The following is a 13,483-nucleotide window of genomic DNA, read 5'->3' on the forward strand; positions in this document are numbered from 1 at the left end:
TTCTTGAAACTATAGCAGTCATAGACAAAGGAGTGGCCAAAGCGATAGTCTGATGGCATGCTAACCATATCTAGGAATGGGTCAGAATGCGAAGTGAGTGTATTTTTATGTGACAAGGTGCAGATAAAATGTTTATATGGGCAATCACTTTACCTATTGCTGCCCATTATATCAACTTTCGGGTCTCCCATAGTTCGATCGAACACACCAGGCTGAGCTGTTCCATGACAGGCCTCCAGATGGCCTTCGTCAGGAAACACTGCTCAGATTTTTACTGTTTACTGGCACACTTAATCTGTGAATGTTTATAGTCTGCATGGTTATCCAAACAGAGCAGGGGGAAGAGAGGGTGGTAGAGAATCAGGCAGCTTTGATGAATTGTTTGTGAATTTGAACAGATGTCATGTGACAGCATCTGGGGGAAATCCAGATTTTAACTTTAATCAGAACAGACCCACAAAGGCTGGAAGTTCAGCTCTACCATATTAGGCTGTGGATGGGCAACCGTCTTGCTTTTCAAGAGCCATCTATAAATGAAGGAGGCAGTTGCGTTATGTGGTTATCTACAGTATCTTTCTGAGATGAAATGTATACATTACCTTCATGACAGTATGTGAATGACAATTTTTTAAAAAAGCAGTAGATGTTCTAGGGTAGGAATTAAGATTTTAAAGAAACCCTTCTCACTTCCCACTTGTGCTGCACTGTACTGTGTCCTTCAATAGTGGGTTGAGAAATAGTCTTGTTGGTAGGGCAGGAGTGGACAACTTGTGCCCTTCCTCCTTTTATTGCCTTGCAGTTCTCACAATCCTTCATTATTAAATATGTTGGCTAGAACTGATGAGGGTGGCAGCCCAGTAACATGTGGAGAGCTACAAATTTCCCCTTACTGTTGCAGGGGAACCAAAGATCTACTTTAACTACTAAGAAGTTTGAAATGTGGTCAGGCAAGAATTGTGTCACAGTGCTGGAGACAAAGAATATAGCAATCTTTACAAAGATAGTATGTAAAGTCAGTCTTGTTGAAGGAGTCAGGTGAATATGATTGCGTCTTGACTGGCACTTTAGGAACACACTTGGAAAATCCTACTTTGAAGGATGTTTAAACCTGCAGCAAAACCTCTTTGTGCAATTGCCTAGCACTACTGGCAGAACACTTTGCCTAATACCCTTTAAACCTATTCATACTTGGAAGCAAATCTGTCAGATTCAGTGAGCCTTCCTTCTGAGTCAGCATACAGTGGCATTATAAGGCAAATAATGCTGTTTACTGTCTTTGCACTGGTTGATTCTAATGGAAAGGCATTCAATACAGTCACATAAGAAAAGGTGTGGCGGCCCTGTCCCATGTACCAATGCAAATTGTATTATTTTGGGAAAATCGTTCCCTGTGATTAAAAAAATACTCTTTGAAGGAGTTCTACAATGATGGCTTAGCCTTGCTCAGCCCAGTGTAAGGGGGCATTAATTCTTGATCCTGGAACAGAATTCCACATAAATAGATGAGATTTAATCCCAGATAAAATGTGATGAAATAGATGAGATTTACCCCAAAGTAAAATGTGTTCCGTATCAGTGATTTGTCTTTGCCTCTCAGTTTCTGACCTTTGAATTCAGAAGTTTGAATTCATGCACTTTTGCAGAGAATTATACAATGCAGAAAGTGATACAACACAGGCTGTAATTGGTGGTTATAAAGCCATTGCAGATAATTCTTAGTTAGGACAGACCATTAAAATGAACATGGGCTAAATGAGAGACATTTTTCCATCATCTGTTTGTTAGTAATCAAGAAAGAGAGAACATCCAGAGGCAGTTACAAACACAGTATCTTGTAAACAGGCACGTACTGTATTTTCTAAGTCAACATCTTGCAAACATTTGCATTTATGCAATTTAGAAACTGGTGTGCTAATGTTATATAATTAGTTCTCTAATTCTTGATTATATTGACACAGCAATACATTTGTTTTAATTTTTTTTTAAAATAACATGGCCCAGAGCACCCCAAATTAATCTCAAGATCAAAGTAATATATTTTGGCTAACATATGTGCCTGAATCTTTTTGTCCGGTCCCAGCTAGAGTAGAGCTGTTGAACTGAATGACAAGGCAAAATGTAGGTAAATCTCATTGATTTGGTGGGTCTGCTTTAGCTGGGATGGCCAATAAGATGTTATCTATTTCCACACTCTGTTTAAGGCTAACCCTCTGGTAATGAGCACCAGGACAGTGTTTCTTTGAACTTTATCACACAGGGCTCCAGCACGGACGGAGAATGGTCCAAAAGGGAGAAAGACACAAATGAATGAACTAATGAATGATTAGCATGGTTCCTCAACCCTTTATGATTAGCAAAGGTTAGACAAGGTTGTCCTTTATCTCCGTTACTGTTTATCCTGTCTTTAGAAGTTCTTCTGAATATTATTAGAGAAAACCATCAGATTGAAGGTTATCAAAATTAGAAAAGAGGAATTTAGGGCTTATGCCGATGATTTAGTTTTGACTATTGCAAATCCAAATGAAAGTACTGATCAACTGATGCACATACTTAAAGATTATGGAAAGACAACAGGATATAAAATTAATAAAAACAAAACCATGATGCTAACAATGAATATACCTGAGAAAGAAGTTAAAGAATTGAAAAAAAAAAGACGGGTTTTCAGAAGAAAGAAGTGGTAAGATATTTGGGCATTACATTGATGACAAAAATATGGAACTGTTTCACAGTAATTATGACAAATTATGGAACAAAATTAAAGTTGATTTAAAAATATGGAAAAAATTAAATCTTTCATGGATTGGGAGGAGATCCACTGTTAAAATGATGATCTTAGCCAGGATGATATTTTTATTTCAAAATTTACCGATTATTGCTAATGAGAGCCCCTTGGAAAAATGGAATAAGGACATCTTGAAATTTGTTTGGCAAAATAAAAAGCAAGGATAAAAGCAAAAGTCTTACAAGATAAAATAGAAAGAGGTGGATTAGCCTTACCAAATTTAAAGTGGTATTATCATGCACGTGCTTTAGATTGGTTTAAATTAGAAAATAAGAGATTATTAATTCAAAAAAGAAATGATTTATGATATGGATTTCATGGATATCTGTTTTATGATAAATTGAAAGTGGACAGAAATTTTAATAATCATTGTATTCGTAAAGCCCCTTTTTAAAGTATGGATGAGATACAAAGTAAAACGGTGCCCAAAGATCCCAACATGGACTTCTCCCGTCGAAGCATTATTCAGAAGAGAAGAATGTGGTAAAAAAAATTGGATGTGTTATAAAGATATAATAAACATAACGGAGAAAAATGTTATTTTGAAAACACAAGAAGAGCTTCTAAATGAGGGACGAAACTGTATTTGGTTTGCTCATAGACAATTAAGAGAGAGATTTAATATGAATAATAAATTGACAGGTATAGGTCCCAGTGATTCAGAATTCGAAAACATAATTTGGGGAGATAACACTAAAAAAAATTCAAAATTTTATAATATAATTCTAAAATGGAAATTGCAGGTTGAGACAGTGAAAGAATTTATGAACAAATGGGCGGTAGACTTAATCAAACAATTGAATTTGAGCACATGAGAAATTATGGAAAAAGAGAATTAAATATACAAAAAATATAGATATAAAGAAAAATGTTTACAAAACAGTGTACAGGTGGTACTTACCACCCTATTAATTATCAAAAATGTTTAAAGGGACAAATGGGGTATGCTGTTTTGAACAGTTCTCAAAAATCGCCCCCTCTGGAACGGATGGGGAATGGAATGACTGAGGGACTTGTGTGTGTGATAAAATGCATCCCCAACTTGTCCCTTACTCGTTCCATTCCGTTCTGAGAGCGGTCTTGTGCGATAAAGTTCTTTGTATTTGAGCAAAGACTGCAACATAGCCAGAGCTCCAGAGCAATTGTCTTTTGCCAATTACAGCCAGCCCTCCTTATCCATGGATTTTTTTATCCACGGATTCAAGCATCCACGGCTTGAAAATATTCAAAAAAAGTATAAATTCCAAATAGCAAACCTTGATTTTCCATTTTATATAAGGAACATCATTTTGCTCTGCCATTATTTTTAATGAGACTTGAGAATCCATGGATTTTGTTATCCACGGGGGGTCCTGGAACCAAACCCCATTGGATAACAAAGACCTACTATATGTTAAAAGCAGTAAGCTAAGGCTGTAAGGATAGCCATTGTGGCATAATGGTTTGGGCTCTGGACTATGACACCAGAAACCATGGTTTGAATTCCCCCTCGACCATGGAAACCCAACTGAACCCCCTCTGAACAAATCTTGCCAAGAAAACCCTGTGATAGGGTAGTCTTAGGGTCACCATAAATCAGAAATGACTTGAAGGCACACAACAACAAATCCTATTAGAAGGCACTTCACCAAGTTCTTTCTAATTTCCCAGAATTTATCACTCCCCCATCCTGAAGCTGTTAGGTCCTTCATGTAGATTAAATAGAGATGTCAAGGAGAGGCTTCTGTGAGAAACAGCAAAAATTGAGAAACAAAAGGAGGTTATGTTACTAAATGTATAAAGTTTCCATCTTTATGTTATGTACCTTGACCTTTGTATTGGATTAATAATCTGAGTTTAATGATTAACAAATAATACTGAATTTTCTAAAGAAATATCTCATTTTATTATATTTGAATTAAGTTTGATACTTCTTTGATACATTTCTAGATAAGAGCTCTTTATTCACCTTATTACTTCTGTCTTCTCAGTCAAAATGATAGAAGCTTCTCCAGTGTGAATCCTCAGTGTGTGTGTCTGTGTGTCTGACTCTGTCTGTCTGTCTGTCTGTCTGTCTTCCAGTCACCTATCGACTTACAGTGAACCTATGGATTTCATAGGATTTCTTGGGCAAGGAATCCCCAGAGATGGTTTGCTATTGCCTTCCTCTGAAACAGTGTTATGCCCATGAAAATAGCAACAGGATCAGCATAAAAATCAATAACATGGATTACTGGTATTTATTATAGCCACTCTAATAATAATTCTTTTACTTTTGTTTCTCCAGAGTTCAGACTTCTGTTTCCTCAGCTTACAGGGGTGCTGACCCTGGCCTTCTTTATTCATAACTGTGTCATTACATTGCTTAAGAATAACAAGAACCAAGAAAATAATGTGAGTATCAGCATGAGAAAATCTCTGTGTGCAGATATGAGCCACTCATGCCTGAGCTGCTTTTTGAGATTACTGGTGAGAAACACAGCTGTGAAAGGATTTGTGTTCTTGCTTCTTTCCCCAAGACTGTACTCCCTAGTTCTTCCAGTGTCCATCTGTGACCAGAGTTGCCCAGTGTAATAGGATATGCACAACCAGTGCAACTTGGGACACTAGAGAATATAGTCTTGGAAAAAGAAGCAAGAATACGAATCCATCTAAAGTCGCACAGTTACAGTCAGAACTAGGCCTTCAGTTAAATTCTTTTGTTTTCCCAGTAACTTGGTTACGCCATGTACTGAAGACAGATAAAGTCTTGACCAGATTATAAGTTGAACTCAAACATCATGGCATAATATGGAAGGCTGATTTAGTTTACCAAGCCACAAAATAGTTTTTTTTTCTTCCCAACCTTCTGCTTGTGAAATGTGTGTCGAAAACTTTAATCAGCATACATGACAGCTAAAGAACAATTCATGTTAACATGTTTGGGAATTCAGTAAATTATGTCATGATTATCAGACTTGGACTGTAATGTTGTAGTCTTCCAAAATTTGAAATGCATACAAGTAGACTTTACAACAAAGAATGATTTTGTTCTCTGCCAATTTCTATGACATCATAATGCCCCTTGAGGAATGGAGCAGGAAAAAGGATTGAACAGAGTAACAAAAATCATCAGGGGGATGGAATGCCTTCCATACGTGGCAAGGCTAAAGACAGTTAGGATTTGGGGCTCAGAAAATGAGTGACGAAGAAGTGTTATGACAGAAGAGTATAAAATCATGAACAGTTTAGAATGAATAAATAGGGAATTAAATTAAAACAAAGGAGAAAATTGTGGCATCAATAGTTTATGGAGCTTATCTCCACAGCGGAATTTAGAATCCTTTCTTATTTGGACTACATCTTTCAGCTGCTTGGAGTGATTATGGGTCTAAAATAGTAACATCCCCAAGCTCTACAGTAGAGGTTGTGAGGATGGCCAGTGCTGGGATTGTTTAGGCAACACAAAGATTCAGAGGTAGCTGTCTGAATTAGTAAAGCATTTTTTTCTGTCTCTACATGTAAGAAAAATGTAAAGCGCAGCCCAGGTTTTCCAGTTACTGTACTTGTCCTGGAGCAACAATTCCCACAACCTTGGAACATACTTAATGTGTCATTCTTTTCCTTGACCATTCACTCCATCTCTTGTCTTATTTCAGGATTATGCATCTTTTCCCTAAAGAGGCTTGCATGTGGGCAAGACATTAAAAGAGTGTGTTTCATAGCCTCTACATGGATTATATGGGAATCCTGAGTATAAGGCTGCCTTCCTATCCCTCACATCTTAATTCTGACGCCCATCCCACCCCAGTTTTCTGGATTCCATCTCCATGTAATGCTTACACAATGTCTTGGACTCTAGCCATCATTTTATGATGTGTTTGTGCAGTTCTTTACATGGTGGGCTGCTGATCTGTGTCTGGCATTCTAGACAGTGACACAATACATTTTAATAACCACAGTCAAGGTCTGGTCAGTCAGCAAGTTTGATTTCTGCTTCCTGTATCTTTTTTCCCCTTATCCTAATTAAATGGTTACTGGTTGCTTGTGGCAAAACAGCAGCAGCCTCACTTGTTTTCTGCCTACACTATCCTTGTTTACCCCACCTCTGTTTCTTCAGTTTCTCCCACTGTTGTGGGACAGTGCTGGTTTTTGCAAGCTGGAAAAACAATACCAAATGAGAGACCAGCAGCAGTTTATTGGAGTTTCTAGGGAGCCCTGGTGGTGCAGTAATTAAATGCTGGTACTGCAGCCACAGCATTGTGAGTTCAAACCCAGGGCTCCAAAATTGACTCAGCCTTCCATCCTTTCGTAGGTCAATAAAATGAGTACCCACTTGTTGGGGGCAACTGGCTTTCAGATTGTAAACCACTTAAAGAATGCTGAGTTCACTATTAAGCAGTTCAGAAATGTACATGTTATTGCTATTGCTGTTGGAGGGAAATGGGTGAGTGGAGCAAGGCATGGGCAATGACTTTTTGACAACAGATTTGAAACACTGGCATGTCTCCTGGCTAGGCAAGAAGTATACTATAATTGCTTTGCGAAATAAGTGAGAAAGGTCCATGGGAAAACCTCAGAGGAAGAGAGGAAATGCTGGACCTGATCCCCTTCCCCACCACCATTCCCATTTAATTAAAAAGATTGTATGTACAGCATTGTGTAAATTTACAGTGCTATATAAATAAAGCATAATAATAATAATAATAATAATAATAATAATAATAATAATAAGCATTGTATGTAGAAGGGCCCAAGTCTGATTTCAGGGATTTTGAGTTTACAGATCTCAGAAGGGCTGGGAGACACCAAAAATCTAAAAGAGCCAATAAAAAATATTGGCTTGAATGGAACAGTGGTCTAGCTCATTATGAGGCAACATTATATATTCATGAGGATATCTGTAGAGACACTGCTAGTAATTTAAAATGTTTGAAAATGAAATTCTTCAAATTTGACAAGGTACTTCTAATACTAGATTTCAAATCTGCAGAATTTCATTTTCACATATTTTAAATTACTAGCAGTGTCTGAAAATTTGACAAGGTGCATCTAACACAACAAGAGCTAACATTGTGTAGTGTATTGAGTGTTGGACTCTGACTTTGGAGGCTAGGTTCGAATCCCCGCTCAACCATGGGAAACCCGACAAGTCACACTCTCTGAGCCTCCTAGGAAGGCCAAGGCAACCCCCCCCAAACAAATCTTGCCAAGAAAACCCTGTGATAGGGTCACCTTAGGGACTCCATAAGTTGGAAACTACTTGAATACACCCAACAACAACATTCTAACGCTATAACTTGACTTTCTTGTTTGTTTGCTTTGCTGCTGTTGTGTGCCTCCAAGTTGTTTCTGACTTATGCAAACCCTATAATCATCAAGGAGTTTTCTTGGCAAGATTTTTTTTGGAGCAGGGTTTGCTGTGGACCTCCTCTTAAAATGAGAGAATGTGTTTCATCCATAGTCACCTAGCGGGTTTTCGTGGCTGAGCAGGGATTGATATCCTGGTCTCCTGAGTTGTAGCCCAGTGCTCAAACCACTACACCAGTGATGGTGAACCTTTTTGAGGCCAAGTGCCCAAACTACAACCCAAAAACCACTTATTTATTGCAAAGTGCCATGTTCCTCTGGCTTTCTAGTAACAAACTCTGGCAAACTCTGTGCTGGGATGATGGCACATGTGCCCACAGAGAGGGCTCTGAGTGCCACCTCTGGCACGCGTGCCATAGGTTCGCCATCACTGCACTACAACATGCTGGCTCCATGTTTGCTTTAAAAAAGCTGCCCCCATAATTATAGAAGTAACCTTTTAAGAAATGCCAGCAGTTTCATTACAGGTTTAGTTCTGTGTGTATATAATGTATATGTCCCTGCCATTTCTTGTCAGGATTCGCAGCATAGTTTTACATCTGGGTAGGAAACATTTTGCCCTTTAGGTGTTGTTGGATTGAAACTCCCACCAGTCATGAACAGCATACCCAATAGTGGGAATAAAGGGAGTTGCAATCTAACAACATCTGTAGGGCCACGTTCCCCTGTTGTTGCTGTGTGCTTTCATGTCACCACCACATGTGGTGACCCTAAGATGAACCTATCACAGGGTTTTCTTGGCACAATTTGTTCAGAGAGGACTTGTCAGGCTTTAAGGCTGTGACAGTGTGACTTTCCCAAGGTCACCCAATGGATTGCTGTGGCCAAGTGGGCATCTGAGTCTTGGTCATAGAATCATAGAGTTGGAAGAGACCGCACGGACCATCCAGTCCAAGAATCATAGTCCAGCATCACTCCCAGAATCATAGTCCACCAATCAACTGCTACACCACACTAGCTCTTTGCATGTTTCTTACATTTTAAGGCAGAAAGGTCATGCAGCCTGCATTGCAAAACCCCAAGTCATTCTTTTAGAATTTTGTCCCTTTAGCAAACCATTGGTAGGGATATAATCCCAGGGATAATAGCCAGCCAGCCAGCCAGGCAGCTGTTATTTTCTAGATATTTTTGGTCAACATGTCCCAGCACCACTATCCAGTACCGCTAATTTCACCATTTTAAATAAGTAACCTTAGGTTAATTAATATTTCTGGAGTATCACAAGTAGTTAAGAACGCTATTCTAGCAAGGTTGCTCACCTCAATACAACAGTAACATTTTCAAGCGTGTTCCTACTGGCTGACTTATAGCCCATATTTCTGAGGTAGAGAGACTTTTTTCATATTAAGGAATTTAAAAGTCATTCACTGATCCTTGGGAGAATGTAATGGTTTAATTAGCTTTGACCTTGTCCAACTTCAGTTACCCGCTTGTTTTTTAAAAACTACAACAATGGTGACATTCAGATCATACAGTTCCATTTATATGGGTAGAAAGTTAATTTGAACAAGGAGTGTCATCCCAAGATTCATAACGACTGAGATGCAATATTGTCTTACAGGCCCCATACAGACAGGCCAAAATAAAGCTGCTTCAGGCCTCTTTGGAGGTATGCTGTTTAAATGATGCATGCGTCCTAAGAGTCCAGAAGCACGCCAAAGCCACGATCCAGTCCTAAGGACTGGAGCACAGCTTTTGTGTAGCTTCCAGACTCTTGGGACACATGCATCATTTAAACAGCATACCTCCAAAGTGGCCCAGAGCAGCTTCATTTTGGCCTGTCTGTATGGGGCCATAGTTCACTATTAATATAATTATTCTTCATTTATTGTTGGTTTTGCTGCTGTTATTAACTACAGGTGAGAGATCTTTCCATTGCCTATTTTCTGGTGGGCATAACATATCTCTATGTTGGGGTGCTAATCTTTGCTGCTTTTCCATCTCCACCGTTGAGTAAAGACTGCATAGAACAGGTACAGGAGAATTATTGTCTACTAAACATGCTTTAATGAACTTAGAATTTATGCTAATGTATTCTCTTTTTCCTACAACTAGATTTCTTTTTGACAGTCATCTCCTTAATATACAGCACTGTCAATGCTTGATTTCCTGTCTTGGCACCAAGCTAGTATTGTGGACAGTGCCACACATAAATAATACTGATTTTGACCAGACAAGGCTGTGTTGGCAACAGTTAGGTATTAACTGCAAGTTGGCGCCAATGTGAAATTCCTATCCAATCTTCATAACGTCTGCACTACATTTGGTGGGGGGAAATGTTAGTGTGGAAACTACATTCAATTTCCTAAAGAATGAGCTAGTTTTGATGTTTATATCTTGGTTGAAGGAGTCAATATATGAATTAGGTTTTTGTCTACATACACAGTTCCTTTCTGTGAAAAGGGAATTTCTAATGGACTATACTATAGTTTATCATTTTATCTCGACAAAGTAATCATGATGACCAATTTCAGAACTAACCAGGATTTTAAACCATAATTTCATGTTACATGTGATAGAGCTGCAAACCATAGTTTCCTAGTTTTGATAAAACTTGCAATTATGGTTAATTAAGAGTCACCCTCCGTCAAACAAAGTCTATCTGGTCCATCCAGATGGACAGCTTACTGTCTACCAGTTGCCTACAGGAAGGCCATGTACAGCATGAAATGTTGTCCAAAATCTCCAGTTAAAGCAGAGGAATTTTACCCCACAGAAGCTGAGATTTATCTCTCGCCATCTTGCTATGTACTCCTTGCATTTACACAAATGCAAAATAATATCTATAAAACTAGAAGAAAGTCAACAAATACTGTTAAGAAGAGGTTCAAAATAGTAGGGCACATCAGTAGAGAAATATTGGAATTTTTAAAACAATTTGTGACAACAGTAAGCAGGACAGTACCCATGCTCTGATTTGAGCATGAGCTTTGAAGTCTGTTGCTGGCAGAGAATAAAGGGGCTGAAGTTTCCTATTTCACTTGCATATCCTTAGTAAAATGTACTCATGTAAATAGGGATGGATTCAGACAAATGCCAATGATTGATAAATAGCAAGGGACGCTGCATTAATTTGGATTAGCAGCTGTGCTGTGGCTGAGGTCATAACCTGACAGCCTCCTGGCTTGTATTTCTTCCTTCATTCATTCATATCTCACCTTTCTCTCAGTGAGAACGAAGGCCGCTTACAGTGTAGAATTAAAATGGAATACAGTTAAAACAATATGTAGTAGAGTGGTTTAAAAAACATGAAATGGATAATCATATTAAAATACTTGGTATGGCATATCACAGTAAGTGACTCTTTTGCCACACTCAATCAAAGATAGTAGGCCTGTTTAAATAAAAAAAGTCTTCATCTGCTGGCGAAAGCGATCAAAGAAGGGCAACCTAACCTCACATGGGAGTGGGGTTTCCATATTGCAGGATCTGTCACTGAGTAGGCTCTGTCTCATGGCCTCACCAGCCATACTTGTGAGAAAACCCTCTCCTCAAAATCTTAAAAGTTCAGGTAGGCTTGTATAAGGAGATCTGGTCTGTCTGATAGTCTAGACCCAAAGCTATTGTAGCATGTTTAAGAGGAATTTTAAAAATGGCAACTAACTAGGACAATGGTAGAGAACTAGGACAATGGTTCTTTAGATATTATTGGACTGCAGTTCTTATGATCCCTCATCATTGGTTATCCCAGCTGGGGATCATGAGAGTTATTGTTTGTTTGTATTTAGCTTCACATTAGCGTAGAATAGACTGAGAGTGACTGGCTCAGGATCATCTGTAGTTCATGCTTCAGTGGGCACTTGAATCTGGATTGCCCACTAATTGCTGTATTATACTGGTTCTTATATTGCAGTCCGATAATATCTACATTTATTCTCATTTTTATTAGTAGTATCCTGCCTTTCTTCCAAAATTGTATTCAACCCTGCAAGTCTAGGAGGTCTATATCAGGTAGTCACCATGCTATGCAAATGGTTCCATAACAGTATTTCCCAGTGTAGCTATTTTTTTAAAAAAAAAAATCCACACCCTATCTAGAAAAATGAATCTAGAAAAGTGAAGTAGAATCTCTTACTCATTTGGAATTTATCTTGAAAAATGAAGTAGAAATTCTTACTCGTTTGTAAGATGCTGGGACAGTGTAACTTGAGAATGGGTCAATCAGTATATCTATCTGTTGGCCCACATTGGATTCCTGATATGTATGAAGACCTTAAGTGTACCTGCACTGCTGATTGTAGCCTATGGGCCACTGAATGTAAGTAAGTGGACATAATAAAAGAATCTGCCTTGCATAGTAATGACATGCTTATTTTAAAGAAAATTCAGAGACTCAAACTACTGTAGGTAATTGAGCCTTATTTCAATTCTGTTTGACCATAGCTGTGTATAACTCCATGACTGTCTCTGATTTTAAAAACAAATAATATGTGGATGAATGCAATTGTAGGTTTTTTTTTACTATCATTCATAATCTGTATGTATCATGAAGCTGATGATGATTTTGTTGATTTATGAATCAACTTTGTGTATGGATTATAGCAGAAGAATATGCGCAATATAACAGTGCTCTCATTGTTATTGTCTCACTAATCTTTCCTTTGTTAGAATTTTTTAGACAATTTCCCCAGTAATGACATCATGTCATTTCTAGCAAGAATATTCCTGCTGTTCCAGATGATTACTGTGTATCCACTGCTTGGCTACTTGGCACGAGTACAGCTTTTGGGACATATCTTTGGAAATGTTTACCCAAGGTAAAGATTCCTCTGTTTGCTTGCCTTACCACATACCTTTCCCCCCCTTAGGACAGATTGTCATTGTTTGCTTCTTGATGTCAAGACAGATGGTTTGTAGTGAGTAATGGTACTTCCCCATTTGAAGATCCACTCCTCATTTCCATTATCCCTGTTCCTCTCATTTGTTTTGTTGTGTTTTTTACCAAATTTATATCTGCAATATTTTGCTTTGTCCACTGGCAGTCTTACATCACAAAACTAAATTGTCTTTCCTTTCACTTAGTCCCTTTACAGCCTCCATAGATATAGCCAAATGAAGGGAATCCTCATCTTATCAATCAATTACTTCCTTTTCTACTAAACAAACTGCATTCCCATGGAGGTCTAGTCATGCCAGTCAGCCAGCTGTGATATTCTCAAAGCACTTTCATCAAATGCAAAATAAGGAATCTTCTACTTTTCACATTGCAATCCCCTTTGAAAATTTTAACTTTATTAACACTTAAGATATTTGCTTACAATTAAATTCTTATAAATAATCTTTGTTCTCCATTCTTGTTTTCTAAAAGAAAGAAACTCACCAAGCCTTTAATATCACTGCCACTTGGAAGATTTCTCTTCACATATAAAT

The 13,483-nt window shown here is 38.1% G+C and overlaps 1 protein-coding gene across 1 annotated transcript in view; it reads left to right on the forward strand.

Annotated features, from left to right (window-relative positions):
* Window positions 1-13,483, forward strand: part of LOC149324028 (neutral amino acid transporter 9-like) — a 59,768-nt gene that overhangs the window by 34,862 nt on the left and 11,423 nt on the right. Inside the window, exons 12-14 of the mRNA XM_089495595.1 lie at window positions 5,052-5,158; window positions 9,973-10,086; window positions 12,722-12,870. Of these exons, the coding sequence (XP_089351721.1) occupies window positions 5,052-5,158; window positions 9,973-10,086; window positions 12,722-12,870 (370 nt within the window). The remainder of the gene's footprint in view (window positions 1-5,051; window positions 5,159-9,972; window positions 10,087-12,721; window positions 12,871-13,483) is intronic.

This window comes from Sceloporus occidentalis, unplaced genomic scaffold, assembly GCF_023333645.1.
Source record: "Sceloporus occidentalis isolate IW3139 unplaced genomic scaffold, rSceOcc1.0.p SCAF_1, whole genome shotgun sequence".
NCBI lineage: Eukaryota > Metazoa > Chordata > Lepidosauria > Squamata > Phrynosomatidae > Sceloporus > Sceloporus occidentalis.